The 18,697-nt window shown below is 34.6% G+C and overlaps 2 protein-coding genes across 2 annotated transcripts in view; one reads left to right on the top strand and one right to left on the bottom strand.

Moving 5' to 3' along the window:
- The window catches only part of PPWD1 (peptidylprolyl isomerase domain and WD repeat containing 1), a 356,454-nt gene that overhangs the window by 229,841 nt on the left and 107,916 nt on the right, over positions 1 to 18,697 (top strand). The window lies entirely within an intron of this gene.
- Positions 1 to 18,697, bottom strand: part of ADAMTS6 (ADAM metallopeptidase with thrombospondin type 1 motif 6) — a 139,835-nt gene that overhangs the window by 60,187 nt on the left and 60,951 nt on the right. Inside the window, exons 8-10 of the mRNA XM_081940942.1 lie at positions 16,409 to 16,452; positions 6,947 to 7,052; positions 2,671 to 2,817 (exon numbers count right to left, since the gene is read on the bottom strand). Of these exons, the coding sequence (XP_081797068.1) occupies positions 2,671 to 2,817; positions 6,947 to 7,052; positions 16,409 to 16,452 (297 nt within the window). The remainder of the gene's footprint in view (positions 1 to 2,670; positions 2,818 to 6,946; positions 7,053 to 16,408; positions 16,453 to 18,697) is intronic.

Raw genomic sequence — 18,697 nt, forward strand, 5'->3', positions numbered from 1 at the left:
TTTGGGTTTGAAGTGTGCACGGGGCTGTTATGTCCTCCTGAGCTTTTTCAATATGCCTGCAACATACGGAATGACCATGTTGCTTCATTTATTGTTCTCTTCATTAACTGTTATGGAGGAGCTCCTGTATAGTCTTTTTTAGATTTGATGAAGGGCCATTTGGGATAGCCACATGTTCTAAGGGCTTCCTTGATGTGTTTTCATTCTTTATCTTTCCCATCTTTGTTGGTAGGCAAGCCTTCAGCTCAGTGATGTAGAGTTCTGATGACTCCCATTTTCTGCTCCAGTGGGTGGTGAGAATAAAAATGTAAGAGTGGGTTTTCTGTAAACTTCAATGCTAAGACTTCTGTCTTCCTTAATATGTACCACATGGTCAAGGAAGGCTAAACTATTTTCCTTAACATCTTCCCATATGAATTTGATATATCTGTTCACAGAATTGGTATGTTTGGTGAACACTTCCAATTCCTGTGTTTTGCTCTTGACTAAAATATTGTCCACACACTTATACCAGTGATTGGGTGCAATTTCCACCATCCAGTAAGAGCTGAAGAAGCGTTTTGGATGAGAAATGAAATGTTTTCAAAGGAAAACCAAAAAGTCCAGTTGCTTCTTGAAAAAGCACCTTTGCGATAGTTCACAGGATTTTATCTTTCTATATAACGTCAAGTAAGAGTTCTTTGTTGAAGACCATCAGTGAATTTGTGATCTAACTATGAACCCTAACCTTAAATTCCACATTTCCTCCAAACTTTATGCATGCTAGGAAAACTTAAATGAAGGTTTATTTTATAAACTTAAATTTTAAAGACCATTTTAAGTATAAATAGGACAAAATACATATAAGAACAAATCTTTTTGACGAATGCAGAGATCTTCCTACATAAGAATAGCTAAGTCAGAAAACTATTTCATTTGAGGCTCAAAACTAAACCCTTAAATAGAAACATTTTATCCATATATTGATGCAGAGCATCTTGTAGCCACAAGTCAAATACATGTAATGTACAAAGTAATTAAGTAATTAAGTTTTGAATGATTACTAATTATCCATCTGACCCCAAAATATTGCCATTACAATATGAATGGAAATAATAATAGTTTTAAACCTATAAATTATATATAACAGAAATGAATAATAAACAAAACTAACCATTAAAATTAATTCCTCGCGCAATCTAACATTTGGAGGCCTTAGTGGTCTCTGAGCTTGGCTGCTTATTTGCAGATGTCTCATTACCCAACTAGGTAATATAAAATGTTAGGTAATGAGATATCTGCAAGCAAATAACCAAGGTTAGAGAACACCAAGGACTTTGCAGTTCAAGTTATTGGATCTATTAAATATACTCTTCTGTTGGAATACAACATTTCTACAATAATTCTTTCAGGTGACATTTATTTGCAAATGGTAAAAACAAAAAAGTGGTGATAAACTGAATTCAGGTGCACATATAACATATTACTCAACTAATCAAGGATCTGACACAACAATCTTCTTTGAGTTACAGAAATTGGAGACAGGGAATATTTTGTTAGGTAGCAAGACTAAATGAAGCTAATGGCATTCCACACCCCAAAGGATTTTCTTTACAGTAACATATGTTATAGCAAGTAGGGGAAAGTTATATTTTGTTGCTGCTATTATTAAGAATCATAAATCCCTAGTGATCTGTAAAAGAAGGATCTAAAATTAGATATAAATTTATAATTTAATTTCTATTAACTACCAGAAGGGCAAAACATACCTCTTTTTTTAAAAAAGAGTTCCTGGGTGTTATTTTCGGTTTTTCTCCCTAAGATTACCTTCTTTGCTTTTTTTTCTTCCTTTAGTCTTCCAATGTTGACTACTGCCCTGCTTACAACTTCATCAATAGCCCCAGTATGTTCTCTTCAGCTCTATTTCATCCTTTCCTGTCTGCCCACCTCCATTAGCTTCTCCTCCTTCTGTTCTCTTTTATTATCAATCATAAATGTTTAAGGAAAAATATATATTTCCTAAAGCCCATGATGTAATTTGGCTTCTTATCCCAAAGTATACAACACCTTTTCTATTCTATTAACAAATTCAATTCTGTGCCCAAAATCAATGATTAATTAGAAATAAATTTTACTAACGTTTTATTCACGTGCAACCTTTATCAAGCATTACAGAAGACATTACATATTTTTGCTCTGGTCAAATCATCATCATATACAATGGTAAAGTCAAATGTCATTTAATCATGTGAATGAAGTAATCATGTTAAATAAAGAGGCAAAACAAGTCTTTCACATATGAGGTCTATATAAAGTGAGGACAGAATAAGAGAACAATGACATATGAGATCTATATATATAGTGAGGGCAGAATAAGAGAACAATGACATCCAAGACCGGAAGGTGGAGTTCTTGCTCTTGTTCTTGCTTATGATGGGTAGCACTGTCAGTATTAAAACTTAATATGTTCATCCTAAATGATATGTTGTAGTGATTCCTGTTTTCTACTCCATTCTATTTTCTGATTTTCTACAGCTAAGTAGTATGAGTGAACCTGAAAGTTCTGATCATCCGTTCTGCATACTTTTCTGGATTGGGGCTTATGACCAAACATTCTCTAGCATTGTTATTCACACTAGCAGGGTATAAACCCCTTCCAAAAATTTATAATTGCTTTGAGAGAATACTTACTCTAAAAAACTGGTGATATAATCCCTACTGCAGGTTGACCATGAGAAGGGGTTGGTGTTTGCTGTAATGTGAGCTGCCATAAGTTTTGCTGCTTCATGACCTTTGGTACCACAAGAATTTCCAATTCCATCATGGTTCATACCAAAACTATCAGAAAGAATAAGGAGGAAAGAGAAACAATTTTTTTTTTAATATGAAACAGCAAATGTAACAATACAGTATAAAATTTCATATCAACTGAATACTGAAAAATGTTCTGAGAGAATGATAAATAAATAAAGGGCTATATGTAAGTTACTTATGAGAGCTATTAGCACAAAATTATTAGCATGTCAATATCGTTCATTTCATTGTACAAATTTCACTATATTTACAGCATAATTCTATCTGATTTAGTGCCAACAAAGATTACCATTTTAGAACCTTCACATAAGGGCAAAACAAATCAAGAAATATAAAGCGATTAAAAGACTTTTTAAAAAAATCTAGTTAATATTTCATATTAATTGAAACAATATATATCATTTGAAATTATTCAGAAGTGCCTTTCCAATTTTTTGATATAGAAAAATAGTCTCCTCCACTAAAAAAGGTAGCAGGAAAATACTCATTGATTCTAACAAAAATGTGAGTATGTATTTTTTACTGCTATTTGCTGTATGAAGGGCAATTTTTCTTTTCTTCTGCTCTAGATTGCATTCCCAGACATAACAGTCCCAGATGAATATTGGCTTCCAAAACATTTGACTTTAATTTTTTTTTATAAAACCTAAACTGGCAGTGTATTGAATGTCATATGTATTATTTGATCTCTTCTTTTGTTTCAGATGCACTGAAGTAAATTGGACTACAGCAATATAAGTAACTCAAGAATGTCTTCCTTTTACAATTTGTCATCTTGTTCTAATATTTGAGATACTTTAACACAGTCATTAATCATGTTACAAATATTTCTGCTAGATGTTTTTCCACTCTCATAAGTGTTATTAAAAATTGGCTGAATTTAAAATTGATAGAAAACAATGGTTTTGTAACAGAAACCATAGTTAAATCCCTTCCTTCTACCATTTTTTTTTTTTTGCTGAACACTTGCTTTGAAACACCAGAAAGCAAATGGGAGTATGACTTTCCTAGTTCTCTTGTCAGCTTTTACTTCCATTCTCCAGTATCCTCCTGGGCTTTTTGGCAAAACTGTGATTTAGCTCATCGTGCAGTAGTTCTGGTTTTTGGAATAGATGCCATCAGTATGCTGAGGATACCAAATCTAGTGTTCTCTGCCTTCTAATGTCAAGGCAATCAGTACCCTTGAATATCAATAATGGGCTGGATAAGGTCCAATTTTCCACCAGCTATATAATTGGATTTACAGATGGCAGCTGTGGCAAAGAGCATATTTCAACTATTATGGCTAGGATGCTGTGAGCCTTCCTGGACTGGTCAGACTTAGTGACAATTATTCATGTCTTGGTCACAGTCTTCTCAGATACTACACTGTGCTTTATGCACCTTTGATAATGTCTACAAATTGTAATTGGTGAAAAATACAACGGAAGACTGCTGACTAATGGAAGACAGGAGTCCCATGATACTGACATTAAGATATCTGCACTGGCTAGCAATTGCTTAATGGGCACAGTTAAAAGGATTGGTGCTAGTCTTATGATTCTAAATGACTTAAAGCCTAATTATCTGTGGTACTGCGTCTTCATTTATGAAAATGCTCTGGAACTTAGATCAATAGGATTGTCCGTTCTGTTAGAAGTTTCTTCATCATCATATATATGAGAAAGTGTCTTATTCTTTGGATCCCTCTAGTAATGAGATATTCTCCTTAAAGAGTTATATGTTTGGCTCTTAGATAAGTAATAGAAAGTATGTCTTTTACTAAGCTTCTAATTGTTGGTTATTTTAATTTTAACTGTATTATTTTGTTATTTTTAGCGTATGTATTGTGTAAGTTATCAAGAATGTTGGAACAAACAGAAATATGGGACACGAATTCATTAAATAAAGATCCATGTATCCAAATAAATACTTTTTCCAGGCATAAAGTACATATATATTGAAAATATTACAATATGGAAAGGAAAAAAATAGAGACTAATGTGTATCTCTATGCTAGATTATCTGATTGGAAATAATTCCAAACAATTGATCATTGTCACATTGCTATAACTCCCATCTTTTCCATTTTCCTTCTCTTGGTTTGCTGTTGCTGCTCCCTTAGAAAAATATATTAATTCCGACCTTCAACATATCTGAAACTGGAACAAGTATTCGGCTCCATAATGATGCATGAGAAATGTGCACAATAAAGAATTCCACTTGAAATCCCTCATTCCCAGTCTCTATCATCCCATGTACATCTGCATACTTTTTTATTTTCAGCACCAACTTATGTTCCCTTATGACAGAACGGAAAAGATATAGAATTGGAATTAAACTTTGCTCTTAATACAAGATATCCAAGTCTTGCTTTGCACTTTCTGAGATGAATTATCAGCACAGGGGGGAAACTATTTAAGAAATATCATTTTCATTCATTATACCTCCTTATTTCATTCCTGCATATGTTCTTCTGACATTTTAAGGAATCTTTACACTGTATATCAAATTACTGGTAATAAAGAAAGATGTAAAATAAAATGCATAACAAAAGTAGCATATAATTCCTTGAAGATGTTTGCAACAATTCCCGAAATCTATTTAGTTTCATTATCTAAAAGATGGTAACATATTTCTAAATGTGTCTAGATTTGTAAAAAGAAGAAAAGACATGGTAGAGATTTATTACTTTTATCAAAATAGTGAGGAGAGAGAAATGGAGATACAGATTTCTAATATATTGGAATCACAGAAAAATACTCTAGATGAGTTTCAATTGTGTAATTTCTACATGTATAATTAATTCTACTAAATTCAATGACACTTATTACTCTCTAAATGTATATTAGACTGTAACTGTCATTTTGCCATTAGCATCAAATGTAACAATAGAATAGTAAGCTACTAAGAATGGTTGCAGTGACTTGTTTCTTATTTGAAGAAACAGTTCATTATGCCAATATGACTTCTAAAGTGTAAAAAAATAATGCTACAACATTTGGCTTCAGTTGACTTTTCTTCCAAAAATATTAGCTAAAATTAAACTATCATTGCTGATCTAAAAACTGCAAGATTTCTTTTTATTTTATTGTCTGTGTAGTTAGCAAGCTGTATATTTTATGCATGGTAACATACAGATTTCTTAAAAGCCGTTGCTTCTTTGTTCCTGAATTTGAGGTGTTAGCAAGATGTTGGCATCAAATAATAGCAACTGAGTAAATCTGGCTCTAATTCCGATTTCTGGACTGAATCAAAATGAACCTTGCAACAGAATTCTCAAACTATGGATCAAGCTTTCTCAGATTAAGCATCTGGTACAAACCATAAAGATAATGACAAAATTAACACTTTGCACTTGCATTATTTGTACTTGGGTTCCATTTTGGATTAGATAGGTTTATCACATGGTTAAGGTCACTTTGCTACATTTTCACATCCCTACACATTACTCATTGGTAATATGACTATGCTAGCAGGAAGTTTCAAGTGAATTAAAACATCTAATCAGGTTTGTGCAGATCAAGGGTAAGTACTATCAAAACTTCATCTAAGCTCTGTTCATTTTGACTGCACATGTCTGCAATAAATAGAGGGCATCAAAGTTTTAAAACTCCCATGATATTTAGATTAAATTTTATTATAAGTGGTCTATTGTTAACTTTAGTTTCATTCATTTTAGGAGATCCTGGTATTGCAACAGTGAGGACCAACAGTGAAAATAGTTAAAAATAATGTGATTTAATTAAACATGGTTAAAAGCAGTTTTCAATGTGTTGAAACACTGTGTTATAAGCAGTACTATATAATCTGATTCTGAAATGAAAAGGTAAGCAACATTTTTTAGTTCAGTCTCAAAACATATATCCTGAACTGTATTGTTGTTATGACATAGTTGTACAAAGATTGTATAGTATTACTCCATGCTTATATGCTTTACTTTGTGCTGTTATAGCAATACACTGTAACAGTGATTTTATGTTAAACTGACCCAACTAGAAGTAATTTCACATCAATAATATATATGTGCTGCAGTAATAGCTCTTTCAAGATCATATGGTTGATGAAATCAAACAACAACAAAAATAATCAGGATACAGGAAAGGCAGCCAATATAAGAGGGTAAATTAAGATAATTAAACTAAATGTATTAAAAGTTTAAAAATATACGCACTTGTGACCAATCTCATGGGCTATGGTAAAAGCAGAGCCAAGGCCAATGTCTTCATTAATACTACAGCTCCTTTCAGGCTCACACATTCCAGCAACAGAGGCCAAGCCTGAACAAACAAAAGGAGACACAAAGGGTCATGCCAACTTGTTTCGGTCTTAAAAGCCTTAGTTATAAATGCCTGGATTATTTTTAATAAGCTTCATGCCTAAAAGCAGCAGTTGGCAAAAGGTTAACTTTTTAGTCCTTGCAAAATCACTGGGGGGAACTTCACTTTGCCGGCTAGACATTAATATTTTTTGAACTGCAGTCATTGCTGGAAAATGTCTAGACTAGGGGTTAGATTTATAAATTTTACTTCTGGTAACTTGGGACCACCTAGTAATTTGAGCCAAGAGAGAGAATTCAAGCAAGCATTTTTATTTTAACATTTTTGAGGTTGCAGAAAGCAAAATGTGTCCACGTTACTTTTTCAAAAAGAATGGTTTTAAGTTTAGTGGGTTCATAAAACATACAAGTAACATTTTAGCTACCCAAAAATCCCCAAGTGATATATTCTAGAGAAATTTTATGAGAAAAAAATAACCCTCAGTACATCAATTGCAGAGAAAAAAACATTAATTTGTACTCACTATCATGTTTTTCCTTTATTACAGCATGAAATATGTGCCTTAAAAAATCTAAAATGAATGAATAGCTTCAGACATTTACATATGGACTACTGTACATGATATACTTGAATGCAGGACTAATCAATTATCACTACCTATAATGGATCTGCTGCAGCCTTACTGATATATTTCTCAGAGTACTGTATGCTTATCTGGAAAAAACATTAATATACACCTCTAAGGATTATACGTATGCTGCAAAAATATTGTTACAGAATTCTATAAAAAGAATACTTCTAGAACTCAAATTGTGCTTGTAAGGAAAAAAAAGTAATAAAAATAATATTTGATACTTCTTTTTTATAGGAATAAATTGCAAGTATTTCATGGCTTCACTCTAACTTTATACTTTTTTTGCCTTCAAGCCAAATCATTATAATTCAGTATTCCAACTGGTCTCTCCAGATGTTCTGCACTATATCTCCTATCTGCTTCAACTAGCATGCTCAGTTATGGAAGCTATGGTATATAAAATACCAGGAAATACCTTGTCTGAGAATAACTGTTATAAAACAAGTTAGAAAATATTTTTACCTCAACCATACATACCGTATTTTTCGGAGTATAAGATGCACTTTTTCCCCTCAAAAAAGAGGCTGAAAATCTGGGTGCGTCTTATACACTGAATACAGCACTTTTTGCCTTCACCAAAATGGCCATGCATAGTCTTTAGGAGGTTTTCAGAGTGCTCCTGGGGGCTGGGGAGGGCAAAAATGAGTGAAAAACTGGCCGTTTTTCTAGCACTGTATAAACCTCCTAAAGGCTCTTCATGCACTTTTTTGGGGGGGAAAAACAGGGCCCGTTTTTGGGAGGTCTGCAGAGTGCAAAAACTTTTTTAAAAAATTTGCCTCTTCAAAACCTTGGTGTGTTATACTTTGGAGCATCTTATACTCTGAAAAATACAGTATATCCTCTCTGTTAGCCATTTCTAATCCCTTAGTTCTCTTGATTATAATTACAGTATGCAAAAAGCTATTAACTGGATGCATGTATGGCATTATTATCTATAGCTGACCTAATTTTTTCAGTTTTAAAGAATTTTATATGTATAGATTATTTCTATTAGCTTCCCGGCAATTAGATATGGACAAGAAATGTAGATACCCTGATGTTTAATCTTCAAGTATATGTTTAGTTTACGTAACAGTCACTGGCTCCAGACTAGAGCAAAATAAAAGTAATCAAAACAAGCTTTGCTAAAGTAGATGGAAATTATTTTTAACCAACTGTAATTTCTGATAGAAAAAGGTTACAATCATGTTTTCCTTCCCGTAATTTTAAAGATAACAACATAACGATAGCATTCCATAAATTCTACCCATTGTGACAAAAGTATCTATTGATGCCTTTTTCTTCTACAGTACAAATAATATTGTTAACACTTTTAGAATATAATGAATACAATTCACATTTATAGCTGAGGACTGGAATAATTCCTATAATCATGCTAAAAAAAACAATCAACAAACCCAAGAAATGATCAGTTTTAAACCACTTTACTCAGACTATTGTTTTATCTTTCCTCTTAGGTCTATCTATTTTTTTTTCACTGTTTGGGCTGCTCTGCAAAGTTCTGAACTTTGCCACTGTAAATGTAATTCTATTTCTTCCCTCTTTTTGCTTTATGTACTTTTTTTCTTGGGACTCTGATTTTTTTTCTTGGAATATGTAGCTTTTCTTTCACAGAAGGACATCTTTGGCAATTAGGAGTCTGTAATTCCTGTACAATGCCACAGAAAAGCTTCCAACTCTAGGGGGTGATCCTGTGTAATTCCCAGATTATCATTATGCAGTCTTATCCCACTGTTTTCCATAGTGCAGTATAAAAACTCCAGAAACCTTAAAATACATGGATTAGATTTTTAAAAACCCCATTATGTACTTCTTTTTAAAAAACTACACTAAGAGTTGGGTTCTACTAAAGACTGCTGCAGTATGGAGGAAGTGCTCCAAGTCTACTGATTTAACTTGTTACTATAAAGGCATGTGGAGACGTCATCAGAGCTGACAGAGCAGAAAAGCTGTTTGAAAAGTTTCTTGATTCTTGGTTTGAGCAACTGAGTTATATGTAGAAATTAAGCAGGGAAGATGTAGAGTCCAATGCATCAAGATTCAGTATCTTCTGAAGTCAATGCAGTCCTATGCTGACCAACAGGGAGACAGTATCAAGATCAAGGGAACTGGCAGCACCACTCTGTACTGCACTATTGTAGCTACATTTAGAATAGTGCATCCAGTTCTGGTCTTATGAATACCAAAAAGGCCTCAGAAAGAGTGTAGAGAAGAGCAAACTGTCAGGCAAAAGCAAACAAAACCACTCATGAAGAGTCTCAACAGTAGCTTATTGCTAGTCAACTAGGTTACAAGAATATCGCCAGACTGGTTGTGTTCTCTTGGAAATGGCAAGTTAAGACTTCAAGGTTCCTGAGGTCTGTTCCTTACTACTTACCGCAGTACAATGACTCTAAACCTGGCCCCCACTTGATCCCTCCTCCCAGTCTAGTTGGAGATTCCACCACAGCAACAAAGGTAAGAGGTCTGGAAGCTAAATAGCTAAATAAACTAGGTATGTTTAGCTTAATAAGGAGAAGACTGGGGAGATATGATAGCAATCGTTAGGTAGGTAGGTAGATAAAGGAATAGAGAGAGAAATAGAGATAGAGAGATAGAGAAATACAGTAGGTAGGTAGGGAGAGAGAGAGTGTGTGTAGGTAGGTTGAGGGATAGAGAGAGAGAAATAAAAAGAGAGAGAGATAAATGTAGATAGGTAGGGAGAGAGAGAGTAGGTAGGTTGGTAGGTAGAGGGATAGAGAGAGAAATAGAGAGAGATGGAGAGAAATACAGTAGATAGGTAGAGAGGGAAAATAGGTAGGTAGGTAAGTAGATAGATAGAGGAGGGGGAGAAGAAATACAGTAGATAGGTAGGGAGAGAGAGAGAGTAGGTAGGTTGGTAGGTAGAGGGATAGAGAGAGACAAATAGAGACAGAGAGAAATACAATAGGTAGGTAGGGAGAGAGAGAGAGAGTAAGTAGGTAGGTACAGTGGGGTAAAAAAAAATTTAGTCAGCCACCAATTGTGCAAGTTCTCCCACTTAAAAAGATGAGAGAGGCCTGTAATTGGCATCATAGGTAGACCTCAACTATGAGAGACAAAATGAGAAAACAAATCCAGACAATCACATTGGCTGATTTGGAAAGAATTTATTTGCAAATTATGGTGAAAAATAAGTATTTGGTTAATATCAAAAGTTCATCTCAATACTTTGTTATATATCCTTTGTTGGCAATGACAGAGGTCAAACGTTTCCTGTAAGTCTTCACAAGGTTGGCACACACTGTTGCTGGTATGTTGGCCCATTCCTCCATGCAGATCTCCTCTAGAGCAGTGATGTTTTGGGGCTGTCGCTGGGCAACACGGACTTTCAACTCCCCCCAAAGGTTTTCTATGGGGTTGAGATCTGGAGACTGGCTAGGCCACTCCAGGACCTTGAAATGCTTCTTACGAAGCCACTCCTTCGTTGCCCGGGCAGTATGTTTGGGATCATTGTTATGTTGAAAGACCCAGCCACGTTTCATCTTCAATGCCCTTGCTGATGGAAGGAGGTTTGTACTCAAAATCTCATGATACATGGCCCCATTCATTCTGTCCTGTACACGGATCAGTCGTCCTGGTCCCTTTGCAGAGAAACAGCCCCAAAGCATGATGTTGGCACCCCCATGCTTCACAGTAGGTATGGTGTTCTTTGGATGCAACTCAGCATTTTCTCTCCTCCAAACACGACGAGTTGTGTTTCTACCAAACAGTTCTATTTTGGTTTCATCTAACCATATGACATTCTCCCAATCCTCTTCTGGATTATCCAAATGCTCTCTAGCAAACTTCAGACGGGCCTGGACATGTACTGGCTTAAGTAGGGGGACATGTCTGGCACTGCAGGATCTGAGTCCCTGGCGGCGTAGTGTGTTACCGATGGTAGCCTTTGTTATGTTGGTCCCAGCTCTCTGCAGTTCTTTCACTAGGTCCCCCCGTGTGGTCCTGGGATTTTTGCTCACCGTTCTTGTGATCATTTTGATTCCACGGGGTGACATCTTGCGTGGAGCCCCAGATCGAGGGAGATTATCAGTGGTCTTGTATGTCTTCCATTTTCTAATTATTGCTCCCACAGTTGATTTGTTCACACCAAGCTGCTTGCCTATTGCAGAGTCAGTCTTCCCAGCCTGGTGCAGGTCTACAATTTTGTTTCTGGTGTCCTTCAGCAGCTCTTTGGTCTTCACCATAGTGGAGTTTGGAGTGTGACTGTTTGAGGTTGTGGACAGGTGTCTTTTATACTGATAACAAGTTCAAACAGGTGCCATTGATACAGGTAATGAGTGCAGGACAGGGGAGCCTCTTAAAGAAGAAGGTACAGGTCTGTGAGAGCCAGAAATCTTGGTTGTTTGTAGGTGACCAAATACTTATTTTCCACCATAATTTGCAAATAAATTCATTCCAAATCAGCCAACCTGATTATCTGGATTTGTTTTCTCATTTTGTCTCTCATAGTTGAGGTCTACCTGTGATGCCAATTACAGGCCTCTCTCATCTTTTTAAGTGGGAGAACTTGCACAATTGGTGGCTGACTAAATACTTTTTTGCCCCACTATAGATGTTTCCAGGTGTATTTATCCATGTGTTGAAGAAGGAAATTGCTGACAATCTGCAGCACCTAAGATTTTGTTTCTGCTGGCACAGCACTTGATCAATCTAATTCTCATCAATCAGTTAAAGAGCTTTCCAAAAGAGGGGAAAAGGTTTTTGCCTTCTGCAAACCTCCCCAAAACGGCCCGTTTTTCACGAAAACAGGCCTGTTTTTTTTTCAAAAAAGGCACGAATAGCCTTGGGGGGGCTTGCAGAGTGTTCATGGGGGGTAGGGGGCCAAAAACGAGCAAAAATGGCTCCCTTTCACGAAAATGGGCCGGTTCTTTGTCAAAAAAATTGCATGCATAGCCTTATGGAGGTTTATAGAGTGCTGCTGATGGCTGGGGGGGGGCAAAAAAAAACGGTCTGTTTTTTTGCTCATTCCTGCCCTCCCCATCCCCCAGGAGCTCTCTGAAAGCCTCCATAAGGGTATGCATGGCCATTTTGATGAAGGGGCGGGACTTCGGGAAGCAAAAATGCTGTATTCGATGTATAAGATGCACCCAGATTTTCAGCCTCTTTTTTTGAGGAAAAAAGGTGCGTCTTATACTCCGAAAAATACAGTATATTCATAATGTGAAAGACAAAATATAGTCTTTATTGTCATTGCATAAAATAAATATAACAAAATTTGTTAAATACTGACACTCATCAACTCGGTTACTTTCTCACCTGTTTAGGATTGAAATTATATCTAATAAAAAAGCATTGGATAAATTTAGGACTGAAAACTAGAAGTTATTGTTGTAGTACACTAAAAACTATCCAGCCAGAAGTTCAGTAATACAGAATTTCTCTTAACCTGCTATTGAATGGAAAATAAACTCTGCTGATAAAGAAATAGCCAATTAATTCTTGCCTTGATTGTATTGTATTGTCCAAGTCAAGATTTTATAAGGAACCTGGATAAAATAATAGATAGATTGCTCATCAAAACTAGATAATATGGCCATTAGCATAGAAAGAATCAAAATTCAGTTAACAATTTTCGATCAAGGTAATAGCATGAAATTCAATAGCATGAGAAAATGTGAACCTTATATCAAAAATATCGGATGCAAACATAAAATGAGGCAACTTGGCTAGACAGCAGTATTATGTAACATATTCAATGTCTTAATGGATTCAAGGATTACAAGAAACCCTTAAAATAACTAAAGAAATCTGCATTAGCAGAAATAATGTGGCGTTATGAAATGTAAAGCAACTAATACAAAACAAGTGAACTGCGCACTGAGAAATGGAATATTCACACATATTCTGTTAAGCAGCACATTTTAGTCAGTAGTAACAGTGACCTGTATTATACACTTAGCTAAAATTCAATAGAATTTCTCTACAGATTTGTGTAATATTTCTGCTGGAAAATAAAGTAATAAATATTTATATATTTACTGTTAATATTGTTCACTGTACAATATTTTACAAGAAAATATTATGATTATAAATGTGTGCATGAACAGTTACTACTTGTGATAATGAAATAGAACATTAAATGAACAAAAGTTGATAAAGCTGATATAGTGAATGCTACTGCCAAAAGGTACAACATGCATGGTTCTTGAAATCCAATTCTTGAAATATCTGGCTAGTTAATATTAGTAATAGGAACTGGTAGAAGATCTACTCTCATTTTTCATATATCAAACTACCTTATATTAGCTTGCATTAACAATATATGCATACATAAAGCTTTACCCTGTCTCTTATCAATGCAAAGAAAACAGAATAGTAAAGATGTGATGCTAAGCAGTTTGTGTTAGATTGGGTAATGGATAGGCACACACAGGCTTAACGGTAACAACAGCTCTTTATTAAGTACAACAAGTGAGAACAATCCAGCGAAGGTTGAGTCTAACAGCAACCCTTTTATAGGGAACTGTCAGACCCTTCGACCAGTAGGATTAAACCTGTGTTCCCGCCAGAACAGAGGACCTTGGTGGAAACCACTGAAGTTAGAGCAAGTATCTAACACCTTGTTTATTTAATGTTGCATACATTTTATAGTTATCCCTTAAGTCTGTTAATAGATGGTTTAAATAATAGTAAATGATGAAGTAAATAAAGAATTAATCCTGGCTGCTGTGGTTCACATTAAATTCCTTAGAAAAACCACAAGAGATGAAATTCTGGGTGTACAAAGGGGGCAAGCATTGACATATCATGATATGGAGATAACCATTCTGAAGCAGATCCCTAAGAAGATTAGAGAAAAAAGAAAAAATTATTCGCAATTAGCGAATAAATTATACCAGAAAGGGGTGTGGTTTAGATGGTTGATGCCTGAAGGTATGCTGATATTCTGGGAGGAGACAAGAATCAGAATTAATTCACCCATAGAGGCGCAGGCCTTTATGGAAAAAAATAAAACACTCCTAGAGAAACCACCAGACACTACAACGGACACGCAGGACACGGGAGGGGCCAGAGCTCTGCCAGTGGAGGGAGATGGGGCAATAGCAAGAAGACTCAGATCACAGAAATAAATATGAAAATCATATTATTATAAATTGACCGAAAGTGAAAATGGAATTATATTTGGATTTTATATTGTAATGTTTAATTTGATTGAATTTAATAATAGAACTAATATGCTGATTATAATCAATTATATACTAATGCATTATATATAAATGTACGCTATGGGTATGGAGGGAGGGGGGCCTCACACACTTTGCAACTGCCAAAATTTGTATACCTGTCCATTTACCCTTTTCCCTATAAATTTTGAAAAACCAATAAAATTTTATTACAAAAAAAAAAAAAAATCCTGGCTGCTGTGAATAAAGTATAGTTTAATTTATACCTAGGGTCATCACAGTGGAATTTAATATAGAATTCTTACATCAGGATGAAATAGGAAGACAAGTGCCTCTGGAACACAGCATGAAGTAATCAACAAAATAATATTCCAATGCCAAACTTGAGAGATAATCGAAGGAACATGTATGTTTTTATGTATCTGGCAGAATATTACCTTCTTTCTGCTGACTTTGGAGAATTGCTACTGTTGCCCCACTCTTTTTATTTAAGCCTGCAGACTCCTCTTCATTTTTTCTACCCAGTTTCAGTGTGGGAATTCCTGCCACTTGCAAACTAATTGCGCATGCTCCAAATGACAAGGACATAACAATTTTTTGAATGTGGAGAACTCACGTCCTAATCATCAACTGGGAAAGAATGTACTGTAACTTCTGCACTCAGCTTTCAACATGTTTAACAGAAGATGATAGTAATAATGCAGCTTTCTGAACATAGTTAAATCCTGCAGAGATCGAATTTGTGAATTCCTTTCCATATACCAGAAGAAATTGGTTTTGCATATGCATTTAAGTGGCTCTTAGAAAATTCTGGATAAAGATTTTAGGTTTGAATGCAGAGTTCAAATTCAGATCATACCACCTGGCCCATGTATTTTGCCAGGTGCTGGACAGACATGACTTCCAAAGTAAGGAAATGGGGGAGACCGCCAAAAATCTGTCCAGGAACAGATTATTTTATCCTGCCCACATATACTTGAATATAAACAGTAGTGAAATTTCAGGATCATACAGTCATTAGGGGTAGCAAATTATAATTTAAAAGCAGAGCAAAATGACTTAAATATACAATGCATGCAAGTTTTCTGAATACTTTATGAATGCTAGCAGGTTAGGGAAGCTTTGACCCCACAGCAATCATCAGCTGTTCATATTTTCTAAAACATAACAATTTTACAATGTACAATTTGATTTTTGACTGTCTTTCCTAAGGGTTCGTTTTGTATTATGTGAAATGTATCAGACTAATCTTCATGATGAAGAAAGCATAAGCTTCCTTTTCCCCTAAATATTGTTTTGATGACTTCTAAACCAGTATTTCTCAACCACTGCAGGCTGGGGAATTCTGAAAGCAGATGTCCGCTGATCTTAAAGTTGCTGAGGTTGGGAAATAATGTTCTGGACTTTTAAAGTAATCCAGCTATTGAAAATAACAAATAATAAAATTTAAAAATTCCTTTTTGAAAGTAAAATATATTTTGAAATCTATCCTTATGTAAACAGATATAGGGAAGCCATTTTATCTATAGAAACATTTAAAGAATAAATACTCATTTAGCTTACACTATGAACCTTACCCAGAGTTCCACAAGGCTTGTTTTTATATGTGCAGATGTCATATCTGTAAAGAATGAAAATAGATATATTTATAAGAGATTCCTCTTAGCAGTGCTGTTTTTAAATATCGATCACATTTCTGTAGTGAAATGCCAGTTGTCAGTCTGCAATCACTGTAATTACGTGCAGCCAGCTGGAGTGGCAGCCCTACAATCTTGTATAAACTATAAGCTGCAATATGTTCATAGCCTCTGGTCTCAAGCCATAGAGAGACCTTCCAGGAAGAAAAAAAGATAAATTGGACCTTTGTAATTTATGGCCTTAAAAAACAATTTATCATTTTGTTAGGAAGCTATAGCCATATGTCTTCAAATTATTAGTATTTCAACAAGAAAAACAATAATTACTCTAAATCTATTAAACCTGTTCCTGCCTAAATATTTTAGAATACTGAGTGGTAATGTTTTATCTTACTATTTTACATTTTGCTTACTTTTTAATGTATACATTATCTAAAGCAGAGCCATATTAAACAATACCTTAAAGAGATAATGACTGGTTCCTGATTAATATGATTCCTGGGTAACAGAACATCAGTGAACCCCCTATAGTACCAGCTCATATCTCACTTCCTCTTATTTTAAAATAAATCATATACATTTAGCATGGAAATTGTCCTGTTATGCTCCAAGTGCAGTGAAAAAATATTTTAACACAAAATCATTTTTAACTTTAATAAATAACATATAGAACAAATACTAGAAACATTAAGTACATATTTAATAGCAACTATATTTTATTAATGTAATTCAAATGTTAGCAAACTAATGGTTAAAATTAACAGGATAAAAGCTTTACAAATGCAAAACTGCTTGCTATCATATTTAGTGTAACAGATAATGAACTCAAGTAAATATGAAAGAGGACTGTTGAATTTGTATGGAAATTATAGAAGAAATTGAATGATTATGATTAGGAAACAGGTAGTCCATCTCAGAAATAAAATACTAGGATTTTTTTTCAGATTCACCCTTTATTGTTATAAAAATTGATATAAATTATATGAAACTGAGCATGAAGAAGAACACATTAAATAAAATAATGTATTGAACAATATTTTGCTGTTGAGATTTTTATATGGGAGCTGAATCCAATCCAGCTTCAGCTCCTTCTGACCTGTTACATTCAGGCCATTTGCTATGTGCTTGTGAACTGTTCTACTACTTACCATAGTGTAGTAAACAGGAATCCATGAAACAACCCCAGTTTGAAAGATTCTGATCTTAATTTCATAATTATCAGTATTTCCAGCTTGGAGACAGATGAAGATATTTTATTTCCCGCTTTTAGAGCAATGTTCCAAAATCTCAGCAAGTTTAATGTGTGGACTTCTGTTCCCAGAATTCCCCTTGCTGGCTGGGGAAATCTGATCGTTAAAGTTCAAGTATCTTACAGTTGCTGAGGTTGAAAAATACAGTTTAAAGTATTGTACCATCCTCTTTTTTGGTTTGATTTTTAATTTAAAAAATAAAAAATAAACCAAAATTTAACACTAAATTTTCCCAGTTTAAGACAAGATGGTCTAAAACAGATTACAATTCTAAACAATTCTGAACATTCTGTAATTAAAATGCATAACACTAAAATCAGAAAACAAAAGCATATCCCATATAATTAAAACATTTATAGCAATATATTTTAAATCAATATATTAAATGATTATTAAAAGCATGATTACATAAAAATGTTATTAAATAAAAGCATGTTTACCTAGTATCAAAAACCAAAACCCAACATAATTAGTATCAGACTTCTCCCTTCCTGGAAGGACATTCCCCCCCCCCTCTAAAAAAAACCCTCCCATTTAAAAGACCCAAGGACAGTCCCATGCTATAAAAGGCTTTATAGACAAATGCCAACTTGAACTGAGACAGGATACAAATAAAAAAACCAAGGAAGCCTTGTAGTTCATAATGTCATGTCATTTTCTACCTTCCAAACCTTTCTCAAGCACATATAACTCAAGAAGTAATCATGGCATGCGTTACTGTAAGATTATATTTATCTAGGTAGGACTATAATTGGTAGATTTGTCAACCTAAACTGGCAAAAAGTGCTTAATATTACAGAGGACACTAATGCTTCTATTGACAAAGATTAATTTAGACTGTTCCAAAGCTGCAAACTTAATTATTTAGAGGAAACTATATCCATTTCCAAAAACAAAAGAAAGTTGAACACTACCCAAATTGGTAGATGAATCATCCACTAAGAGCACCTCTATCTTGTCCTGATTAAATGACAGTTTT

The sequence above is a fragment of the Natrix helvetica genome, assembly GCF_964273705.1.
Source record: "Natrix helvetica genome assembly, chromosome: 2".
NCBI classification, from domain to species: domain Eukaryota; kingdom Metazoa; phylum Chordata; class Lepidosauria; order Squamata; family Natricidae; genus Natrix; species Natrix helvetica.